General features: G+C 40.3%; 1 protein-coding gene across 6 annotated transcripts in view; it reads right to left on the bottom strand.

The window, feature by feature from the left end:
- MCTP2 (multiple C2 and transmembrane domain containing 2) overlaps positions 1-25,350 on the bottom strand; it is a 245,432-nt gene that overhangs the window by 91,134 nt on the left and 128,948 nt on the right. For all 6 annotated transcript variants that reach the window (XM_046009633.1, XM_046009634.1, XM_046009631.1 and 3 more), the window contains 2 exons: positions 13,438-13,540; positions 10,727-10,829 (listed from right to left, as the gene is read on the bottom strand). In XM_046009633.1, coding sequence (XP_045865589.1) covers positions 10,727-10,829; positions 13,438-13,540 — 206 coding nt within the window. The remainder of the gene's footprint in view (positions 1-10,726; positions 10,830-13,437; positions 13,541-25,350) is intronic.

The following is a 25,350-nucleotide window of genomic DNA, read 5'->3' as shown; positions in this document are numbered from 1 at the left end:
AAATGCTCAGAGATATGTGTAGATTACATTTTAATCCATTTTATCAAAGCACCTTCTAACAAGGCTTGTACCAAGTCACGTTCCCTCCAACAACATTGGAGCGAGTCCTTCGTTCGTCATCACTGGTAAAGAAAAATCTTTACCATATTTGTTAAGCCAACTGCTTAAACTAATTTGACCATTTACGTTATTACCGCAAGGATGATGAAGATGATGAATTACACCGTAAGTCGGTACTGTGTGCTGCTGTACTCACTTCACAGTCCTCTACGGCAGACATTATCATTATCTTCCTTCCATCAAGGAAGAAAGAGACAGAGAGGTTAAGTAACTTGTCAATAATCACACAGCCAATTAGGAGACAACCCTGGGGGCGTGACTCCATCCTCTGCACTTTTAAGGACCAGGATCACTACTGAGTCAGCAGCAGCCATTCATACGTTTATTAGCTAGTTGGATTTCCACCTGTTTGAATTAACTTTTCTGTTAGATTGATTCGTCTCTTCCTTACAGATTAAAAAACAAAAACCTTCTATGTGAGTGACATGATCCATGGGTTTCTACACTGCAAGTATTTCTGACCTTGTGTTTTAATTTACAATGGCAATTTCTGTTTTCACCACGTTGCCATCTTCAGATTTTTTTTTTTTAATCATTCCCGTTTTTCATGATGTTTATAGAGGCCTTCCCCATCATTTTAACAGTTTTATTTAGGAAGTTTGTTTCAAGTGTTTGACCTTTAAATTCATGGCAAAATCGTGACTGTGTTCGATGGAACACACTGATACATTTTTCCCAGATGAGTGAGTAACTGACTTTCCCAGAACCCGTTATACAGTGATCACTTCGCTTATCCTTTTCCATCATCTTTTTTTCATGTCTTTTTGTACAGTTCTAGAACTGTCCTCACATAGGTCTTAAGTGTTCTTGTTTCCTGATGTTAGATTCTTTAATGCTTTAAGTGTTTTGAATGTCTTCCTACTGGGTAAGGCCACTGATTTTTTTTCCCTAATTTTGATCTTGCTTATACCTCACTGACCTTTTTTTATTTCAAAATGCTGTTTATTAATTTCTTTTATGTTTATATATAGATGATAGCTGACATCAGATAGCTAATATTATTTTCATTAAAATATAATTTCTTATAATAATAAATGATATATTATTAATAATACATAACACCTATTGTTACTGTAATTAACATAAAATATATTTCTTATATTTTTACATTGGCTGGGTCTGACACAAAAGCTTATTTTAATATGTAAACATCGAACTTCATTAAATTTGAAATCTCTCTAATTGTTCAACAGTAAGTGTGAGATTTGTGATGATTTTGATAGATCACTGCATTATTCACCAATCACTAATTTATTAGATTACTTTTTTCATCATCAAGAAAGGATGCTAAATTTTATCAAGTGCCCCTTTCACTTTATTGAAATTGCCAAGTTTTTTTCCTCCCTTAATGTATTAATAATATAAATCACACAATTACATTTCTTAATGTGCTTTCCTGGTCTTCCATGAAAGGTACATGATTTCCTTTTTTTAAAATCTGTGTTTTTTTAAGATCAGAATTCTTCTAGTCTCACAATAAATTCACGAATTTTCTGTTTTATGCCCTTAATCCATTTCAGTAATGTAAGAATTGCCTGGGCCCTTAAGGTTTTATAATACTTACTCACTAAACAATTTGAACCTGCTATTTTCTTATTTGGAGGAGAGGACGCAGGGAGAAAAGGTGGAATTACTTGATGATTTTTTTCCTGATATTTCAGTACCTGATATTCATGTTTCTCTAATTATAATTTTTTTTAAGATTTTATTTATTTATTTGACAGAGATCACAAGTAGGCAGAGAGGCAGGCAGAGAGAGAGGAGGAAGCAGGTTCTCCGCGGAACAGAGAGAACGATGCAGGGCTCGATCCCAGGACCCTGAGATCATGACCTGAGCCAAAGGCAGAGGCTTAACCCACTGAGCCACCTAGGTGCCCTTCTAATTGTATTTTAAACATAATTTTTTTTGCTATTTTTTCATATTATTTTTTCCAAATGGGGAGCTGTATTGTATTTATAGTAACCCGGGGAGATCTTAAGTCTCAGTAACACCCACATTCCCTCAAGATATATCCCTATTGAAGTTTTCTTCCATTACTCTTCAGTAAAATTTAGTTATGTTTTTTATAGTGATCCCCATATTTCTTATTTCCTTATTCTTCATAATAAATGCTTTTCTTTTTTTCATTAGCCTTGTAACTGGCCTCTCCATTTCACCGGATTTTAGAGAAACAAATACTTGGGTTTATCAGATATACAGTTCACGTATTACCTACATTTTTGTTCTTTTTTTAATCTTCATAAATTCCTTTCTAGCTTTCCTAATTTTACTTAGTGTATCTTCTGTTGTGATGTTTAATTGATTTTTCAGCCTTTGGTGTTTAATTATAAAAGCATTCAAAGTAAGGATTTCCTCTGAATAATACTTCTGGCCCTTATCCATAGTTTGTATGATAGTATTTCACTGCTAATTTCTAAAAAGTCTGTAACTGTAGTTTTGGTATCTCCATTAGCTACCTGAGACTTTTTTCTTTCACCAACTGTTTTGATACTTGTTTCATTTTTGTTACTAATTTATATTAATATTTGTCAACACAATATAAATTGTGATCACAATATAGTTTCTAGCTTTTGGGGATCTTCTGAAGCATTTGTGAGCCCACGACATGATCAAAACTGAAGCCCATAGGTATTTGAATAGAATATTCTATATATTTATGTATATGTACATATAGTACATTAGATCAAACTTACTGTTTATTCTCTAAAATTTGAGAGTCGCTGCTTTAATAGGCCAAAACTTCATCTGAGAACTTGCTGAGAAAAAGAATGCTCCAGGGTCTCATCCCCAGAAATTTAGTACCTGTGGGATGGTGTGCATGACCTTTAACTTTCAGCAACAACTTCATGGAATTTGACTTCCAAACAATTGGGCCTTTAAGAAACCCCACTTGACAGCTTTCTTTTTGTTTTTTTTTTTTATATTTTTTTAATCTGCAAAGATAATATGACGGTTTTATGTTTCTAAGCTGATAATCTTTTCTTGTATTTCAAATTTTTTGAAGATTTATTTATTTGTCAGAGAGAGAGAGAGGGAGAGACAGCACAAGCAAGGGGAGCAGCAGGCAGAGGAAGACTCAGTCTCCCTGCTGAGCAAGGAGCCCAATGCAGGACTCGAATCCAGGACCCTGGGTTCATGACCTGAGCTGAAGGCTGATGCTTAACAACTGAGCCACCCAGGCGTCTCTCTTGTATTTCAAATATTTCTAATGCATATATACACTTCTATGGGAAACTATTCACATAAAGATTCATGTCTGCTCTAAGTTTATTGGTAATGAAATCGTTTTTCGAAATCATCTCCTCTGTATGTTTCTGACTTCCCACTTACATGTAGGAGTAATATTTTTGCCCATCCATTTCTGTTTTACCACTTTAGAGGCATCTCAAAGCAGCAGCAGCTAGATTTTACTCTTTTACTCAATGTAAGAGGTTTTTCCATTTAATAGAAAAGTTTAACCCATTCAGCATTTGCTCAGATTTATACTTGCTACCTTCTTGTGCCAAGACATCAGAGGAAATCCATGCGGCTTTCTTTCTCCCTTAGCCTGTCCATCCTAACCAAATCCGTCCACCATATATGCTTCATATGGTTCATGGTAATTCCAGCATGTGAAAGGCACCCTTTCGAGTTTCCAGGCCCATGGATGAATTTGCCTCGTTTTATCTTTTTTTCCTTTATTTCAAAGGACATATTGGAGCAGGATTAGGCAGGGAAGAGAGTCGAATGTTTATGTTTTAGCCATTTTAAAGTTTTTAGATGGCTATACATCCATAAATATTAAAGTAAAATATAAACATAATTTGTTTTAATGGCCAAAATTTCAGCACGAACTTTAAAAAAAAAAATGATCGTGAAAATGTGTCCATTACAATATTCAAAACCTATCACAGGTAAAACGGGGCAAACACTTAATTGAAAATGCAAATGAAGATGTGTATGGACATTTATTTGGTACAAGCCATTATAGAAAATTTGTCCCATAAAACTAATTAAGTGAAGCTGTTCCTCTGCATGTGGATTCACAGAGGACGCGAAGGGCTGTGCGAAGCCTGTGCTTCTGATCATGAACTCACCTGCCCTTGGCCTGGCTTGCGCAGGGGGTCTCAAACTTGAATCAAAAGGTAGGACCTCAGGGCACCTGGGAGGCTCAGTGGGTTAAAGCCTCTAGCTTCGGCTCAGGTCATGATCTCAGGTTCTGGGATTGAGCCCCACATCAGGCTCTCTGCTCAGTAGGGAGCCTGCTTGCCTGCCTCTCCTCCTACTTGTGATCTCTATCTGTCAAATAAATAAATAAACTCTTAAAAAAAAAAAAAAAAGGGGCGCCTGGGTGGCTCAGTGGGTTAAAGCCTCTGCCTTTGGCTCAGGTCATGATCCCAGGGTCCTGGGATCGAGCCCCACATCTGGCTCTCTGCTCCTCGGAGATCCTGCTTCCTCCTCTCTCTGTCTGCCTCCCTGCCTACCTGTAATCTGTCTCTCTCTCTGTCAAATAAATAAGTAAAATTAAAAAAAAAAAAAAAGAAAAGAAAAGGTAGGACCTCAAAAAAAAAAAAAAGTAGGATCTACTTTTGATTCAAAGTCATCAAAAAAGACAACTTTTTTCTTAGGTATTAGGAAATCACAATCAATAGAGGGATGCTTTCCCTATTTTACAGAAAGCTGATTTTCAAAGACTTTCTACATGGGGCCATTCCATAATTTCTGAGATGATAAACATATGTCTGCCTAAGAAGAAATGTCCTGGAGGAGAAGAACCCAGATTGATTTCCAGGACAAAAAAAATTAGACTCCTTAACTGAGAATAGATGTGTTTAAATAAATCTAAGGGAATCAGATAATATTTCAGAGGTAGTATCTATGTAAATATCTTAAAACTCTAAAATATGTTTACTGTTTTCCAATGCACACTTATTATGTTATTGATTAGAAGATATTTGGAGTTATGTGAAAATGGGCAAAAAAATGAGAAGTCTTCAGATGATAATCAGGCCAGTTATAATTTTCTATTGTCTTTAATCATGAGTGACAAGTTTTACATATATATATATCCTTTGTTTTTTAAAGATTTTATTTATCTGAGAGAGAGTAGAGAGAGAGAGAGAGCACAAGCAGGCAGGGAGAGAGGAAGAAGCATTGAGCAGAGAGCCCAATGCTGGACTCGATCCTAGGACCCCAGGATCATGATCTGAGCCGAAACCAAGAGCCAGACATATAACCAACTGAGCCACTGATGTGCCCCCTCTATATGACGTTTTAAAAACCCATTATTTTTAATTAAAAAACTTGGACAGAAATGAAATACATGGAAGGATGACCCAATGGCCTGGATTCTTACAATGCTGTATTATCTGAGCATATGTAAATGCTTTGAAAAATTCACTGCATTAACAGATATACTGATTTTACAACAAGGATTTTAAATGAGCCAATCGTCAGCCAGCACATTCACCCTGCTTTAAAAGACACAGTGAATTCAGATCAGGCTTTTCATTTAACAGGCTGAAATGCACTTAGCACATTATCGTTTTGAGACAGATTAAAAGTTAAAGTACGTCCAATACTTTATACTTAGACATTTTCAAAGGTCGTTTGCATTTTCTCTGAAAGTGTAAATCAAGTTTTAGTTTATGACTTGATTAAAGAAAATGTATTCTTGCAAAAAAGAAATTCATACTCTTCTCCAAGAAATACAATTTTTGTTTTTAAATAGAAAAGAAGGCATTATTGAGTACTATTTCATATCCTATAAAGGCAACAGAGAAGCACTGGCTATTCCATTTTTATAATTCTCTCTCATATTAAAAAAGCAGAGAAATCAGACCTTCTCCTAACAGGCATAAAACGTGAAATATAAGTGTTCTTTCTTTGATGCTTATTTCTGGAGTTCCAACCAATCCCTCCAGGAAAAGTCTCCCTCCCTCTGTAACTTGCTTCATACTGGAGCCAAAACTTTCTTCCTAGTCAACAGCTCTGAGATCTCCATCCCCAGGCTAAAAGCCTTCAGGTTCTCCTTGCTAACCGAATAAGCCCCAGCCTCCCTTTTTCTTTTCTTTTTTTTTTTAAGATTTTATTTATTTATTTGAAAGAGAATGAGTGAGAGAGAGCATGAGCGAGGAGGAGGTCAGAGGGAGAAGCAGACTCCCCAAGGAGCTGGGAGCCCGATGCAGGACCTAATCCTGGAAGTCCCGGACCATGACCTGAGCTGAAGGCCGTCGCCCAACCAACTGAGCCACGCAGGTGCCCCCCAGCCTCCCTTCTTGAGCAGCCCTCCATCCTCCCTCTCCATTCTCCCTGCTCACCCTGAGCACCAGGCAACAAAAGCCCCTCTTTGCTTCCAGAAGGTGGCCTTTCTCCACGCTTCTCCACGCCTCCTCTACCCTCTGCTTGGAATGGCCTTCTTTCTTTACCTCACCCACCAGTCATGATCAACACCAGGTCCCCTCTAGGCCAGCTCAGACTCTCCACTTCCTCAAGTCTTCCTAAAATTAAATCCATTCCTCCTGCTCTATGTTTTCTTTTTCCTTTTATGTAACACTTGATACTTCTGATCTCGCATAAGCCCAGAGAACAAAGTGATGGGTGCCATAGGGGAGGGAAGTGAGGGATGGGCCAAATGGCTGGAGGGAGTGGGAGGTCATCGCTTCTGGTTTCAGAAGGAGTTAAGTCATGGGAATGTAAGGTACAGCACAGGGATTACAGTCAGTGGTACTGTGACCGTGCCATCTGGTGACAGGTGGTAGCTCCATGTGTCAGCACATGACACAGACTTGTTGCATCCCTGTATTGTCCACTCATATGTGCTTCAATTAAGAAAAAAAGCATTTCAGGTCTTCTGTGTTCATTCCACAGGCATCACACAAGATATGCAAGTCTTCTACTCTATTGCATTGAGACCAGTGGTTACGTGAAGAACATCTTGGTTCTTCCTTTTGGCCTCAATTCTACTGAACAGGGGCTCACCGTGGCAGGAAAGCATCCACTTAAGAAGTCCAGCTCAGACATGAAACTGCCCACTTCCAGCCTCTACTACGTCCCAGCGCCAGGACCCTCGTGCACCTCAGCTCCCTCTTTTGTAAACAGCCATAATACTAAAGCATGCCAAATAAGGTTTTCGGAAAATTAGTGATTTCACATACGATAACATGCTTCACCTAGGGCTGGTTAGTTAAGCATGATGCAACAGATATTAAATAAAGACAAAAAAAAACAAAAACAAAACCAAAAAACCCTGGGGCGCCTGGGTGGCTCAGTGGGTTAAAGCCTCTGCCTTCGGCTCAGGTCATGATCTCAGGGTCCTGGGATCGAGCCCCGCATCTGGCTCTCTGCTCTGCAGGGAGCCTGCTTCCTCCTCTCTCTCTGCCTGCCTCTCTGCCTGCTTGTGATTTCTCTCTGTCAAATAAATAAAATAAAATAAAATAAAATAAAATAAAATAAAATAAAATAAAATAAAAAAAACCCCAGATCTGAATAAAAGTGAAAACATACTCTCTAAATACAAGTTGGAATTACTCAAAAACGGAATGATCAGTGAACTAATGAACAACTGAAAACCTGCCTCTTACGGATATTGAGGGTTACGGCATTTTTTTTCTATCATACATATAACTGCACTTTAGGTAGAGGGGCCCCCCGAGACCCTCATGAGAACGTGGCTCAGGCCACACTGCCTTTAGGCTTTATGTGGTAGAGAACGGTCAGAGCTGGATTACTTTCTCCGTGTGCCACAGCCCTTTCGTGTCAGAAACAGAGAACGTAGAGCAAAGCACGCACTCCCCGCCTTGACACTTCTGCGGCTCCCCATCAACACTGAGAGCGAGCCAAAGTCCTGCAAATGTTCAGACTGGCAGTGTCTTATCACTTTCCCATGACACTTCGTCCCTGTGTCCTTCCTTATTCCACATTTGTGATTGTCCCCCCAGGAGTCTCCATTCCATCCACACTGTCCACGCCAATGTGTCTGGGACGAGACATCCAGGGCACTGCCTGAGAGCCTTGGAACGTGGAAGCCATCCTGCCTGCAACAGTTTCCCCAGATAGCCACAGGGTTTTCTTTTTCACCTCCTTAAGTTCTCATTCAAATGCCCCCTGGAGTGAGGTCCTTCCTGGCCAGCCCACGGAGAATTGCACCCCTTCCCCGGACATAATCTTGGAGCTTTGCTTTCTACAGGGTACCTTTCACCATCTAACATGCTGTCTTGCTTTTTGTGGGTTTGTTTGTTCTGTATACTGACTCCTACAACCAAAAGGTAAGTTCTGAGAGAGAAGATAACTTCACCACTGTCACTGTTAGAGCTAAACTAAAACTAAACTAACTAAACTAAACCTAAAACGATGAGCAATGCCTGGCATAAAGCGGACACTCAATAAATACTCCTCAAACAAATGAATGTATAGATCGTGGGCACCTTATCAGCAACCAGAATAAAGTTAAGGAGGTCAGGGGCGCTTTCATAGAATCCTTCTACCCTGCATCTTGAAAGATATAATGCGAAAACGGCATTAACTTAGGTCAGTGGTTCTCCACTAGGAGTGATTTTGCCCCTTGTCGGAACATTGGCAAGGTCTGCAGACATCTTTGACTGTCACTACAGTGATGGGTGAATGGGTCGTCCTGACATCTAATGGGTAGAAGTCAGGGATCTGCTGAACATCCCACAGAGCACAGGACAGTGCCCCCCACCCAAAAATGTCAATCATGGTAAGGCTGAGAAACCCTATACCTGATTTAGCCAGAGGTCATTTCTTAGATCTAACTCAACAGCATTGAGATATTGTGCATCATAAGGGAACAAGGGAGGGAAGTAAGTGGGTTAATTTATTGGTATTATAGAAAACTAATTACACAAAACTTCTATATGTAAAACAGAGGGAGGTTTAAAATGACACCAAGGGGTGTTCACCCAGCAAGGAATAAAATATGTTACTACATACTTATCTATTAAAAACAACAGGGGGCGCCTGGGTGGCTCAGTGGGTTAAGCCTCTGCCTTCGGCTCAGGTCAAGATCTCAGGGTCCTGGGATCGAGCCCCGCATCAGGCTCTCTGATCAGCGGGAAGCCTGCTTTCCCCCCTCTCTGTCTGCCCCTCTGCCTACTTGTGATCTCTCTCTGTCAAATAAAAAAAAAATTTAAAAATAAATTAAAAATAAAAACAAGAGGACAGGGGCACCTGGTGGCTCAGTTGGTTAAGCATCAGACTCATGATTTTGGCTCAAGTCATAACATCAGGGGCCTCAGACCGATCCCCACACTCAGTAAGGAGTCTGCTTGAGATTCTCCTCTCTCTCTCTCCTTCTGTCCCCCACCACACACACGCTCTCTTTCTCTCAAAAATAAATATTTTTAAAAAACCAAGAGAAGAAATGTCTCTGTCCCATCCAAAAGAATTTGAGGGAAAAAAGAAACTGAATTGTAAAGGAGGGTCTTCCCTTTAGACCTCTCTAAAATTGTATTCCATGCTCTTGTTACTTGTATTAATTCAGGAATAACTGACAAAGCTGTAGCCAAAAAAAAAGAGAGAGAGAGAGAGAGAAATCCCAAATTGCCACCTCCTCCTGGAGAGTCGGTGTGGTCTGCTGCTGATGGCTCTGAGTATTTGGCAGGAGCCAAACTGACAAGGGAGAAGCTGCTCCATCCCTTCTCTTTAGAGGAACAGTCGGGATAAGAGAACTTGGGGAGAAATTAACCAGGCAATCAAAACCCATAAAGATACTGAGAGATGTAGTGCTTCTCAACTGTAAGCATCATTGAGCTAGTCTAATCTCGTGGTTAGAGTGCAGACTCTCCTGCTACAAAAATGGACTAATAGCTTTGGAGAAATAAGTCTTTGGGAAGAAGTCAATAAAGCCCTGTTGACTGATAAGACCATGACATCTCTACAATGAAACATTAATTGTTGAATGAAACACTGAAATTCTCTCTTCTGGAAGAGTACATTTGGTACAAACATTAATGTCCCATTAATAGGTGAATTCAGATCCCAGCTTCCCTCCTTTGCCCATGTAAAGGTATCATGTGGTACTTTCTCATCTGACGTCATAGGGTATTATTTCGTTCAGCTCTTAGCTTACTCTAGTGTGTTATCTTTTAACAAGACTACTGAAATGGCACTCTTTTTCCAAGAGAAGCTCTCTGCTCTCTTCCAGAAAGTATTTTTTGAGGTTGAAAGCAAACCCTACTACTATAAAGACAAATAGAACTTTTGAGAGAATGGTTTTCAGTAGAGCTAGGAAAAACTTTGCAGTTACCAGGAATTGATGGGTAGTAAGGAGATAATAAAGGGACATGTGTATGTTTTTCATTAACAAATGGAAAATCAGTCATAGATCTATATTCCTTGAAACCAAACAGAAACCCGCACTAAAAATGAATTGAAAGACTAGTCAAAATGTTCTTGTTGGTTAAACCAATATTCAACTACATGATTGCTACTTTATATCTGAAACTACTGAAAAAACTGGAAAATGTTAAGAAATAAAATAGTTGTTTCCTGCTATAGCTAGGAGGATCTCTTCCCCAGACTGACAAAGATAGAACAACTCTAGGTCATAGAAACTTGTCAACTGTAAAATGACTTACGAACTGGGTATTAACTACAGTAACTTACGGACAGCAAGGGAATGGCAACTTTTCCAAGAAAATCAGGAGGTTTATCTCCATCTTCATCAAAGACTGTCACTTCCAAAACATCATGGATATCTTTAATAGGACTGAAACGAGAAATTTACCATATATTATATACAAAAATACACAAGTGGAGTCTGTTCCATGAAGATCTGAAAACACGGTTTCACTAATTAAGCCTGTATGTCCTTAGAGTATAAAACTACCATTTAATTAAATTCCAAAAATTAAATCAAACTGAACTGTATTCCCAAACCTTCCATCATAGAAGACTCAGACATCCATATGAAAAAAAAAAAAAGTCAACTTTTTTTACTATGACATTTTCCATGTATACATCCACTGAAGGGTAGGACTATTAAAGAAACAGGAGGATAAAAAAAAAGAGAGACAGAATGAGGAGGGTAAAAGGCGAGTGATTTCAAATAGGCAATAAGATTTTCTTTACATTAAATTAATGAAAAAATAAATTAATAAAGAATTCCCTTTGGTGGGGAAAAGAAGGTGATCAAAATCACTATTTGCTGAGATCCATAGAAAGCTTCCCATTGTTGAAACACAAAATATTAAAAATCCCATGCATATTTAGAAACATTTTTTTATGTGGATGTTGACCAGAAACCAAACATCACCTATAATGAGAAATGGAGCCATGGTCATCAGCAGTGTTTTGAGCAAACAAGCAACTCTTTCATATGGCAGTTTGCAAACCTGCTCAGGAGAGTCAATCCACTTCTCATGGATCCTTGGGAACTTTCTCTCATCAGTCTTTTAGTTTTCAGAGTATAGGTCTTTCACCTCTTTGGTTAAGTTTGTTCCTAGGCATTTTATTATCTTGGGATAATTATAAATGAGATTGTTTTATTATTTTTTTCTTTCTGCTGCTTCACTATTAGTGCATAGAAATGCAACAGATTTCTGTATAATGATTTTGTATTCTACAACCTTAACAAATTCTTTTATCAGTCCTACTACCTTTTTGTGGAGTCTTTAGAGTTTTCTACATTATGTCATCTGCAAATAATGAAAGCTTTACTTCTTCCTTACTAATTTGGATGCCTTTTATTTCTTTTTCTTATCTGATTGCTGTGGCTAAGACTTCCAGTGCTATACTGAAGAAAAGTGGTGAAAGTGGACATCCTTGTCTTTTTCCTGTCCTTGGGGGAAAAGCTCTCATTTTTCCCACTGACTATGATGCTAGCTATGGGTTTTTCATATAAGGTCTTAATTATGTTGAAGTATATTCCCTCTATGAATGAATGCTATATTTTGTCAAATATCTTTTCTGCATCTATTGAAATAATATGTTTTTTATCCTCTTAGTGATGTGATGTATCACATTGCTTGATTTGAAATATTGAACCATACTTGCATCTTGAGAATAAACCCCACTTGGTTGTGGTGAATGTTTTTTTTGTTTGTGTGTTTGTTTGTTTTTCAAAGTTTTTATTTATTTATTTGACAGACAGAGACCACAAGTAGGCAGAGAGGCAGGCAGAGAGAGAGAGGAGGAAGCAGGCTCCCTGCAGAGCAAAGAGCCCGATGTGGGGCTCGATCCCAGGACTCTGGGATCATGACCTGAGCTGAAGGCAGAGGCTTTAACTCACTGAGCCACCCAGGCACCCTGTGTGTTTGTTTTTTTGTGTGTGTGTGTGTGTTTGTTTTTTAATGTATTGTTGGATTCCACTCGCTAATACCTTGTTGAGGATATCTGCATCTATGTTCGTCAGAGGTACCGACTTTATAGTTCTCTTTCTTTGTGGGGATCTGGGTTTGGTCTCAGGGTAATGCTAGCTTCAAAGAATGAATTTGTGAGTTTTCCTCTCTCTTCCACTTTTTGGAAAAGTTTGAGAAGAATATGTATTAACTCTTCTTTAAGTGTTTGGTAGAATTTACCTGTGAAACCACATGGTATTGGACTTTTGTTGTTGGGAGGTTTTTGATGACTGATTTAATTTCGATCCTTGGGAGTTTTCTATTTGGGAATCAACAACTGCATTCAAGACATATTCATTCAGTTACAAGCACAGCATTTCTTCAGTGTTGTGAGGGCAGTGAACCACCATTTGACCCAAATCAACAGGTGCCTCCCCTTGATGGCCAGGTACCTCAGAGTCTAAAGCGCACTGGGAAATAGATCTAGCCTTCTAAATGCCTGAGTTTGAAAGACTGGACATGGCTTCTCTGTGGGGGAGCTGGTCTTCAGACAAGCTGGAATATAAAGACACTTTGGGACTCTTTGAGGAATCACAGATAATCTATATTTTCCAAAAGACTCTGCCATAATATAAGCCTTTAGATATTACAATAATGCTATAACATATAAACCTGAATTTAAGGCAAGTCTTCATTTGTAATTTTCTTTAACCCAGGAATGAATTAGTCTGGATAAATGGAAGTGTCCATTTACTCACAGATTAATTGAGTTACTGAAAGATCTACTTTACAAATGCCTCCTATAACCCTAACCCTTGCGGTTCCAAATGGCCTCTTCTATTATTAACACTATACTCTATAAAATGAAAGGATAAAAGGTTTTCAGAAGGAAAAAACAATAAAATTCATTCTTTGCACATAAAAATGTATAGAAAGTTCCACTTAAGAGCCCCAGTCTGCCCCACACATATCAAGGATAATTGATCTCTAAGTTAAGAAACACTCCTTAATATTCTGGAGGCTTAAGAAAGCACTTACAAGGTAAAAACTTTGTTCCACTCGGGGTTGAGGTTTTTGTAGATGGTGTGTGTCTGAAGTCGGTCATTGCCTAACTCCAACAAGCAAAATGGATCACTCTTCCCTGGAAAGAGAACACAGGACATTGGTCAAGGCAAAGGCAGTTCCCTGGTAGACAAATGCATCTCAGAAGTAGCAGAGGCCAAGTGAATAAAATTCAGGCAAGTTTATACCAATAAAACCGTGCTTACTGAAAGAGCAAAAGTGAGCGTCTCTTTCCAGTGAGGCTTGTGAGGGAATTCAGGAAACAGAGAGAACCTGTTAGTTTGGAAACTGTAGCATACTTAATAAACAGGGATGGATACACAACCCAGATGCAGCCTTGAGAGCCAGTGACCACAACAGGTTGCATAAAAGCAACTGTCAGTCTCACACATGAGAGAGTTGAGTTTTGTGCTGTTTTAAGATTTATTTATTTATTTATTTATTTATTTATTTATTTGAGAGACAGCATGAGAGGAGACAGGTCAGCAGGAGGAGCAGACTTCCCACCAAGCCTGGAGCCCGATGCGGGACTCAATCCCAGGACTCCAGGATCATGACCTGGCAGCCGCCCAACCAACTGAGCCACCCAGGTGCCCTGAGTTTTGCATTGTTTTAGTACAGAAGCTCCCATCCGTTTCCTGCTTAAGTTCTCCTTGAGTCAATATAGGAAAGTACTCAGCTATGCTGGAAGCCTATGGTAACCCAGAGACTTCTGCAAGGTCCAGAGAGAAGAGAGGAAAACTATAAACATGGCTACTAAGGAGCTAAAACTGCCCTGTGGGGGGAGTGGCCACAAACACATATGATTTGATATATTCAAATACATTATGAGAATACAGATGATGCTACATTTTTGCTGCTCAAAAACATGCAAAAGTAGAATTCCACAAAGCAAGTCCAACGTTTTTATCTTTAAAAAAAAAAAAAAAAAGGAATCTTAATCCCGACTTCTCTCATTTCACGTCTTCCTTTTCCACCCCAACTCATACATCCTCCAAAAGAAAAAAAATAAATAAATAATAAAGTTAGAAAATCCAAAATCCAAAGTGGGACCCAGAAAGTTATTGCAAAAAAAAAAAAAAAAGAAAAAAAAATGCTCTCCCCTTTCGTTGGGTTTGACAGTGGGATCGAGAATCGGAACTGTCAGGGACAGAATGGATGGCTCTATAATGTCCATACAACCGAACACATTGCCTGCCTCTGCAGCACAGGGACGCTCTATGAAGCAGCGCGTACTAAATTAAGGGGGGGCATGAGGACAGATGTTCTGCCAACAAATGGCCAAGGAATCACAGGCCAGGGTCTAATGCCGAGAGTCCTTGGTCTTCTTGACCTACTGGCCTACCATTCAGGTCACGGAACCCACATCTAATTAACTTAATAACCAGGAGCTCCGAGGTGCAGCACGTCAATAGACAGGTGCAAGAGACTCCAGGATGATTCTATGTCAAAAATAGAAAGAGAGGAAGAACAGAGGCATGGTGAAGGGTATTAAACAGGAGATCCTGTTCAACTGACTAGTGTTCTAGACACATAGATGCCTGGCTAAGATTTTTTTTTTTTTAAACTCATGTTTGTTTGTTTTTTAAGATTTTATTTATTTGACAGACAGAGATCACAAGTAGGCAGAGAGGCAGGCAGAGAGAGAGAGGGAGAAGCAGACTCCCCGCTGAGCAGAGAGCCCAATGCAGGACTCGATCCCAGAACCCTGGGATCATGACCTGAGCCGAAGGCAGAGGCTTTAACCCACTGAGCCACCCAGGCGCCCCCTGGCTAAGCTTTTAAGCCAATGCTGTGATCTCAGTGGCCAGTAGACAATGACCAAGTCATGGACATAAATGAATGAGTTGGGGTTGTCAGTTATGAATATGGAAATGGCCCCTGTCTCAATTTAGCGAAATAATATCAGAGAACTCTCAGAATTATGGCAAAGATTGGAAAATCAGGCTGGAAAATTACTAGAAACTCAAGAAGGGTTAGAAATACTCAGGCACAAGAACCTCCGTCACTCTCCCTCCCCAGGAAAAGTCTGGCTTCTGCTTCCCAGGACAACTAGCCTCACAGGTCCTCATGTTACTGGACCCTGGGTGTGGCTGCCTCTAACACGAATGATCCACCCCTGCTTTTTTGCTGCACTTGATGCAGAGGCAAAGACCTCCGAGAAGGATCTAACTGCTCCTGCCTCATCAAGCACCCGGGCCCTAAATGCCAGTGCTCAGAAAAGAAGGACTGGCTTTTCACGTTCTGTCCACCACGCAGGGACGCTCTGACCTCTTCTCCAAAACATGTGACAGGAACCTCCCCAAATTTACAAGGGGTTTCAGATGCTGGGCAGCCACAGTCAAACCAACACAAAACCCATTCCTCGGCATCTCACAAAAAAAGCCTTTCTTACTTAAGGCAAGTAAGCTTTACTCTAGGGAGTGTGTTTTTGCAGGGCAAGGGGGTAGGCTCTGGCAGGAGAGGAGCTGCGGATGGAGGAGGGCAGATTTGCCTCGTTCACAGCCAGGAGCACGGAGAGAACACGTGCTCTCCTCTTCAGGCTCAGGTAGAGGACGCCGGCTCCCCCGACCCGTGCTGAAGCAGCCACTTAACCATTTGTCAGACTGTTAGTAGGTGTCAGGGCTGCTCCTCCAGAGTCCCCAACATGACATGCCATCAGCACTCCCTCCTGGGAAACCATCTGACACTTTTAATGAAAGCCCTGGGGTTCCTCCACAGCAGGGCCGAGCCGTGGCCGGTCCTGTGCACGCACAGGTGGGCTGGAGCTGTGGCCCCCTCCCTCCCAAGCCAGCACTCTTAGCTGTCCCAGCTAATGAGGAACAGACTTCCTTCCAGAAACTGGGAACTTCAGTTATGCGTCTCCAAGGAACACACAGCACCAACTCTCTGAAGGTGATTCCGTCAAAGCTCATTAAAATGCTGCATTTATTAATATTACAATATAAACAGGCGGAGAGGAGGAAGGAGAAACAAAGACATTAAAAGATGTACAGAGTCACTTCTCTGCACTTTATGGATTGCTTTCTTTCCCTTAAAAGGTTCCGGATAAAAGGGGATTTTCTAGAATTTAAATAATGCATACATTTATTGGAGGTAAAGATGATGTCCCGTCATAAATGAGATGTCCCAATGTTGTTCTCCCAATGGTACTGAGCAAACAGCACCAGACAGTCTGACCTATACACATCTGGGTCTGCACTTTTTGTCTCTGGTACCCATAGTTCTCCAGGTGAAACAGTCAAATGACCTCCTGTACCCCCGGGTGGCCTGTCACCTTGACATGGTTACATCACTGGCGATTTCAGCTCACGGACCTGCTTAGCACTTTGCCCTCAACAGCCTTTGCTACTTTTCAACACCACTTTATAATGCATTTCTGTTCCTTGGATGGCAAGTAGAGGTTTCGCACTGAAATAATTTTACTTTTATGTCAGTTTCAGAAATTGAATGGAAGTAATACACATACTGCAGAGGTCCTACCACTCGTCTGACAGATGTTTTTTAAGCACACACTCTGCTCCTGGCACTGAACCAGGCCCTGATGGACACAGCCCACCAAGGCATGACTTCTAAGGGACTCTCATACCAATCTCTGCTTTTCAGCAAATGTCACCTTTCCAGCAAAGACCTTCCTTGTACTCCGGGCCCAGAGACTGCGTTGCTCCCGTTCCTGCTCTCCGACTGTGTGTTTTCCTTACACGTCTCATATTCCACATCTGCACATTCCTGTTCCATGTTTAGTCCTGCATTTCATTTGAGGGTTTGACGCAGGCACACCCGAGGCGTGCATACCTCTCCCTGCCCCAGGGAAGAGTGCCATGCCCCAGTGAGAGGGTCAGGCTCTTCGTGGCCAGCACTAGCTAGAGGGGCCCACCTGGCTCCTTCTGCTCTAAGCAGGTAACCATGGGTTAGGCAGCTTCTCATTTAGTCCTCACATCATCCCCAAGAGGTGAGGGATGCTCATGACATTTTGCAGAAGAGGCACCTGAAGTTCAGAGAGATTCACTGTGGTTGGTCCAAGTCCGAGAAGATCTCACGGTGCAGATGAACCTTAAAGCAAGCTTAAGGAGAAGACGTCACTGGGCTAGCAGAAATGGGTGGGTTAACAAGATAGACAGGCAGAGAGATACAGATACACAGTGGCAATCGTGACATGTGAGATATGGATAAATAAATGCTGAGATGAGCTTGAAGCCTTGAAGGCCATGACCAGTACTTTTCATTTAAATGCGCTTCTTTTATTCTCATCCAGCAGCCAGGAGCCACTGCAGACCGTCAGCATGGGGGCAGGACCAGAAGAAAGAATTTCCAGAGGAAGATAATTTCTCAAGCTAAGCTCGGAGCATCATAGCGCACGGGGGGTGGGGGGGGTAGGGTAGGGGGCAACAGAGCCATGCCAGGCTGAATTTCTACAAACTCTCCCTTCATGTTTTGTTTCCAACCACACGCTTATAACCCTTACTAGAGCATAGTAGAGCAAATTCTAGGTGCTCATCTGAAAATCTGTTCTCTGACAATTTACCCCACACGATCCATCCTATCTATCCCCTATTCCCAAACCCTCTGTCGAGGTTGGTGTGTCTTTCCCCCACTCCTGACCAGCATGCAGAGATGTGAGGCTCAGACAGCCTTCCTCCAATGCGTGTGGGATGAACGAGTCTCCCTGCAATGCTCTCTTAATCCCTGATCCCAACCAAAAACATAAAGGCCAATTAGCCTCCAAGACCTAGTTCAAGATCCATCATCTTCGCAGAACTTTCTCCGCAACCACAGGCTCCCAGGAGCCTTCCCTTTCCCCCTAGCTCCTATGATGATCTGAAAATTATAAGGCCTATATGACGTGCCTGCTCCTTTAGTCAACAATTAATTTATGATCCCTGCAATGTGGAAAACATGGTGCTGGGAGCTAAGAGGGACCTTCGAAGAAAAACAAACATGGATGTCTATGGGTGCTGGGTCTAACTTATCAAGAATGTCCTGCCTTCCCAAGTGGCTGCAACCATCGGGAATCCATAGAATGGTCTCTGCGGGCTCACCCAGGTGAGGACTTGCTCATGTTACTGTCACAGACATCCGGAGCAAGGGCCAGACAAACCTGTATTAGGACTGCAAGATCCACAAAGGACGAGAAGGACTTAATTTTGCTGAAGTGTTACTGAACTAAATTTCTGGGAGTCTACTCTTCTAACACAAGCACAGAACATATAAGAACTCATGACATAATGGGGCGCCTGGGTGGCTCAGTGGGGTAAGCCTCTGCCTTCACCTCAGGTTATGATCTCAGGGTCCTGGGATCGAGCCCCACATCAGGCTCTTTGCTCAGCGGGGAGCCTGCATCTCCCTTTCTCTCTGCCTGCCTCTCTGCCTGCTTGGGATCTCTGTCTGTCAAATAAATAAATAAAATCTTTAAAAAAATCAAAAAGAACTCGTGACATAAGAATTTTTCTTCTAATTCCATTCCCGTCGCCATTCAAGTTCCATAAACAAACAAACAAAAAACCCAAAACATAAAACCACCATCTCCCACTGCATTGACCCAACATCTCCCTGTTTCCACTGAGGCACCCTTGAAACCCTTGCTCCTCTAGGCACATACTTTCTTCTGTGTTTCAGAAAAGCCCTGCAGGCTCTGAGACTTGCTGTCCCCTCATTTTAAAAGGCTTTTCTTTGACTTCTGCCGTGCTAACGCATGTCTGCCATCTCAGGGACAGCATCGCCACCAGTCAGGTGTTCCTTCCCTGAACCTTGACACGCTGTCCTTGACCTTAGGAGTAGAACTGCCCTAACACCTGCCCCTTGAACAGCAGGCGTTTCAACGGTGCACGTCCACTTACATGTGGATTTTTAAAAAATAAATGCTACAGTACAATACTGTAAAATGAGTTGTCTCTTCCATGGTTTTCTCAATAACATTTTCTTTCGTTTACTGTAGAAACACAGTATTTAACACAGACGATATATACATTGTGGTACTCGACTGTTTATCTCACCAGCAAGGCTTCAGGTCAACACTAGGCTACCAGGAGTTAAAAGTTATATGCCAAATTCTTGCCAATTTTTAACTGCGTGGGCTATCAGTGCTTGTAGCCCCACATTTTCCAAGCATCAATCGTAGGTAGATGCTATCGGTTTAATTGGTCATTTCATGGGAGGCCAAAGACCAGTTCCTCTCCCTTACCATCTCCCCAGACCCTACCACAGCCCCTCGCATAGAGCAGGTATATTTGCTAGATAAATTAAGATAATTAATTACTAAGCGCCCAACTAATAAGATCAAAGTGACTCCTTTGTTAATTCATAGAACAGAAACGAACGGAGTTCATTCACTCTCAACGTACCAGTAAGTTCAAAACTGCTAAATCTTACGTAGACTCCCAAACTCTGCAGTGAGGAGAGTCTACGTTCTTTGGCAGACTATTAAAGCCGACGGTGAGCCAAAGACAGATTTATACAGTTTTTGATGTGTTTTTAAAAAGTTGGTCTTGATTCGAGCTCAGCTATCCAAGAGGTTCTCAAGGAAATTAAAAGCATTCAATCACTATTGTTAAGCTTTCTAGAAATTGGAATTACAGCCGTCCCTTTGAAAATTAGGCATCTTTAGGGGGAGAGGTATTGCTATGGCTACAACTTCAAACAGACAATGAAAACAAACCAGAAAATGGACAGGTGACTTAAAATCCCCAGTGAACAATAACTATAGGACTATTTTTCCTCTAATACAAGTCGTCATGCTTTGGAAAAAGAAATAAAAAACCAAAATAACTAGAAACTTACAGTGTTATAATTTATATAAACTACTTAAAAGTCATTATTACAGCATATGGCTGGAATAGTTCTACAATGTGGGATCTAAATGAAGTGTTTTGGTCAACAGTTTCTCAAAATAGCACTTTTTGTGTAACAAAAGAATTGATGAGCCCACAAAAATATTTTATATGGATAAAACTATCAGATTATTAAAATGTGGATACAAACACTAAACTGGTTTGAGTATGAGAATTTCCCCACCATGAAGCACATTTTTCCCTTGATTTTTATCAGTAGAAACACAACAAAAAGAAAAAAACATTTTAGATTGGTAACTAGATTTCTAAGAGTGGTTGAAAAGCCAAGTGTGATTAGAGATGCTGATAATTCTGACATTATTTAAAATTAGAAAAATTATAAACAAAATATTAATAACCTGTGAAACTCCCCATATCAACTATACTCTAAGCAAAGAAATTTAATAAAAAATGGTAATAGTATTTATTGAACATGAAAAATGTGTTAGACATGTTCACGTAGGTTTTAATTAACCCTCAAAATATCCACGAGGAAATAGAGGCTTACGGTGGACCCAAGGCCAGCACACAGTAGAACCAAGATTTAAAATAGTTGTCTATTTCTGTATATGTTCTACACCATAATACATAAGAATGAAAGCAAAAGGCAGAGACCATAAAAATAACGGGCAAAAAAATGGAGAGTGATTTTCATCTTTGATGAATAAATCACTAAACTAAACGTGGATTTATTTAACGCATGAGTCACAGTCACTGAGAAAGGGTTCACATCCTGAATGCATGGACGACTCTACCAGGATCAGGGGAGATCAATCCTGCGTGTGGAACAGACCAAGAGCTCCTCCTAATGGCACTGGGAACTGGAAATGCCATCCAGATTTTGAGAGAGGTCCTTATCCATTTCAACAATACACACCGCCCCCTTTGGGCAACTCTGCGGTAGAGGAGGAAGGCGGAAGTGACCGAGCTCCTCAAATACAGTTGGTTCTTAATGAGTATTTCTTGAAGATCATGAGGTCTACCACCAAGCTGGCTTTTCATAAGGTGAGACAAGCTTTAAAAGCTATTGGGACTGGGTATGGTATATAAACAATGAATTCTGGAACACTGAAAAGAAATTTTAAAAATAAAAAAAAATAAAATCTATTGGGAAACTATACTGGGCTCCCTGGAGAGAAGTTGGGGATTCTGGAATTAAGTGTATCTTTTTTCTCTTGGATCAGGCACTGTAGGGTTCCTATCATGTTTATTTATCAAACAAGGCCACTTCACAATAACCTGCATTTTTTGTTGTTGTTGTCTGAAAACAGTCTTTTCCACTACTCGGATAGTTATTTTGACACTAATTTGGCAGTTGTCTTGTTAACCCTGGAAACAGAAAAAGGGTCCAAGTGACAACCTTATGGCCAAGAAGTCATGAAGATCCAGATACATTTGGAAACTCTGTCGTGTTTGATGAGTGGTGTGGTATGGCGAAATGTCCCAAAAAGTGACAAGGATGAACGAAAAATCCCTGGAGAATGAGTAATGCCAGATTGGCGTGAAGATGGTATTTCCAGTTTTGTTCCTTCATTGTTTCCTGATACTTCCCCAGCTTCCCATCATGGAGACAGATTATTTTGATGGGAACATGAAAAAATTAAGATAAGACTGTTTGCTGTGAGGTGAAGAAAATTCTCCTATATTTCTGTATCCCCCATTTTACACCCAAATTTTCAATGGCTAGGAGCACCTTGGTAGTGACAACAGGTGAAGGAATAAAGCAGAGAGAGACCAAACAATAACCAGTCTTCCCACGAGAAGATTCCCTAGAGGAAAGGATGTCAACATATAAATTTATTTCAAAGAATGAAGACAAGGCTTAATTAACAGGAAGGAAGAAGTGTGAAACCTACATCTTGATAGTGAGAATGTAAGAGTCATTGACCAGGTGTTGAACTTGGTAGGTACCTTATGCACATGGTAGCCATCATGGCTTTAGTACTGATACCTCGAAGAAACACCTACATGTTAAAATCCAACAGGTTCCCCACAATAGTCTATCAATTATAACAAGGCTCTCCAGATCAATTCTCCCTCTACATGCTGAACATATAGTAAATACTTGCCTACTCGTCACCCGTTGGTCTCTCAGTACGTAAGATAAGCATTGTCATTTGTACTGAAATACAATTCTGACCAGAAAAGAGTTCCGTTCTCAAACAATTTTTCTATTTAACTATCACTACTTCATTATCTTCTATGAAATAAACGCTGCCTTTTTTCAACAGTATTAATTCATGTATCTGATGTATCCCTGGGCAAAGTAGAAGATACAGCCCCGTTCTCTCTGAGGGCTTTACTGTGGGGAGGGAACCTGTTGCCACATCATTCCTCACCTTGGTCCTAACAAAGCCTTCCTCTCTCTCCTTTAATTGTTAGAAGGTGGGTTACTTTCCTCTCCAAACAGCTGAGTGGAGAATATGGGTCCCATTAAGCATCACAAAGAGATAGGCTCACCTTGAATCTCAGAGTGAAATTTATCATCTGTTTCCTGAATCAAGGCTGTAGTCTGTTTTACTACAGAAGTAATAGCATCAGAATGGACAACCTATTACTTAAAAATTTTAGGTTATGCTGGGCACAAGGTGTTTGTGAGACAAACTCTTTAATAAAAATATCTGACAGGCTCTTCTATTAGAGTGACTGCTTATGGCGATCCGCATCTAATATTAGCTGTAGAGTACATTAAAATGTCTTTGGCCAATTTTAGAGGGATGGGCTGCAAGAGAAGATAGATTACTTCAGATTCTTTAAAAAGTCTTTTCACTTATATACAAACGAATGTCAGGCATAAAAAAATGCCGAGCTATAAAAAAAAAAAAAAAAAAAAATGCCGAGCTATATATAAATTCAAATGTATTAGTGTTGAATCGGTTCAATCACACAATAGCATATTTATGAAGGAATGAATTAAAAAATAATAAATACACTTTTATATATTAGAGCACTGAAGCCTTTATATTTTGTAAGTATCTTAATATTGGGAATATACATAGATTTCAGTTATTAATATCTTTTAACACATGTGGAAAGACACTATTTGTTTTCTTTATATAGAAACATATTTTCAGTTTTTAATGGGAAAGAAATTCACCTTAGTCCATGTTTGGGGGTGTGTGTGTGTGTGTGTGTTCTAAAATATTGGTAAAGTAATGGGGATTCACTTTCTCCAAAGTTAATTTCTTTTCATGACTATATAACTGTAACACCAATAACCAGTAATAAGGAATGTCCTACTTTGAGCATAGGAGCGATGAATGGCTGATATTTTCTTTTTCAGATTATTCCCTGCTAAGACAGAGATCACTTTAAAATGGGCAAACCACGGACAGGAGGATTACCAAGTGCATTCCTTCTCCCCCAACTCCCCCAAGGATTACCAAGTGCATTCCTTCTCCCCCAACTCCCCCTGGACTTTGCAAACTATAACAGTAACCTCCACCCAGAATACTATAGCAAGATCTCCCACTGAACCTTGGCTTTATCAGGTTCCCTGGCATCTTCGGTGAAACACACTTAAAGCATCAGTTATTACGGTTATTTAGTATTGTTTTTAAAGAAACAATACCAAATTATCCCCCCAAAAATGTAAAACAAAAGCAGTGAGGATAGCAAATTCCCTTCTGTGCTCTGAAATGATCATCACTCTCGGAGAATGCTCCTGGTTATTCAGAGTAAGCAGACTTCTTGTTTATTCACAGAGATGAGTACTTCGTTCCCTGAGCAACTGCAGTGGTACCCTCCTTTACGAAGGACAGCCGGCCGGAAAAGGCTGGGTGCGGGGTAAAAGCAGTTACTTCTTTCTTAATGCTCCTGGTACTGACAATGACGGGTATGCATACCTCTTCTGATTCCGGGTAAGCCAGCATGTTTCAAAACATGTCAAGTGAATTCTAACAGTGAACCATAACAGCAGAAGTAATCGGTGAGTCCCCATGTACGAGACAATAGCAAACCTCTTGGAGGTATTAATTACATCCCTATTGCTACTTCCTTGCGATCTGAATCCATTTCTTTTTTTCACATGGAAAAGGTACTTAACAGCTCTCTGCATTTGGTCCACTTTGTTACCCTAAACCAATAATCTGGTTGAGGATAGACAGGAAGTTCCCTGCCAACCTATAAAGAACACAGACGGTGAAATCTGGTTCTAAAAATAAAGATCAATATGGTCTAAAGACATGTTTAGCTAATGACAAGAAGAGTGATGATTTTCTCATGAATAATACAGAGACAGTAAAACACCAGGGCATTCCATCAAACCACACAGCATGACTGGATTTGTAACCAGTGCTTTTTGCTGCTGGGATTCTCTTGGTACTCACCTTCATCCACTCCAAAACTATCTCCTAGAATCTTGAATATAAAGAAAATGACAAAATGGCAACATTTCCCCCCAAAATTATTCTTCTAAAAAGAAGGGTTTTGCCTTGTTTTCTGGTCTTTTCCAAATATCCCCCCCCCCTTTTTTTTTAATCCGATTGCTCTCCTATTCACTTTAAGACCCAAAATACTGCTTGGAAAGAAACATTGGCCTGAAACTCCTCCGTAAACACTAGTTTGCGGGGCTGTGGAGAGGGGCACCTGTCAGGATGGGTAAAACAAAGGTTTTAAAAATGTGTTTCCATAGACGGATGTAGTTGTCAACAAGACTTAAAAAGAAACTTCTAATGCATTGCAATTAGTTCCTAGAGATCCGCAAACATACAACTACAGAGAGAATTTTTGAAAATATTGCTTGAAGGCATGAATGAGTTCTTGTGTTTGAAACATTTCCTGAGACATCAACAATCATAGATCCAAGAAGTATTGTATCAAAACATTCAGATGGAAGTAAAAATAATGGGCTCTGGACAACTTGAAGATAACTCTAAATGTGCAGATAACAAAACTCTGAAAGCCAAAGGCACATGAGAAAGGAGTAAATGAAGTATTTTCATAAACTATAAGTAAGCTTTAAAAGAAAGGAAAATTTCTAAATCAATATGAGACTATCAACATTTGCAACTAGATTAATGAATGTTAGAAGTAATCATCTATCTCATCTACAACACCCAAA

Source organism: Meles meles, chromosome 6, assembly GCF_922984935.1.
Source record: "Meles meles chromosome 6, mMelMel3.1 paternal haplotype, whole genome shotgun sequence".
Lineage (NCBI taxonomy): Eukaryota > Metazoa > Chordata > Mammalia > Carnivora > Mustelidae > Meles > Meles meles.
Note: the sequence above shows the minus strand (reverse complement) of the source record. Positions and strands in the feature narration are given on the sequence as shown.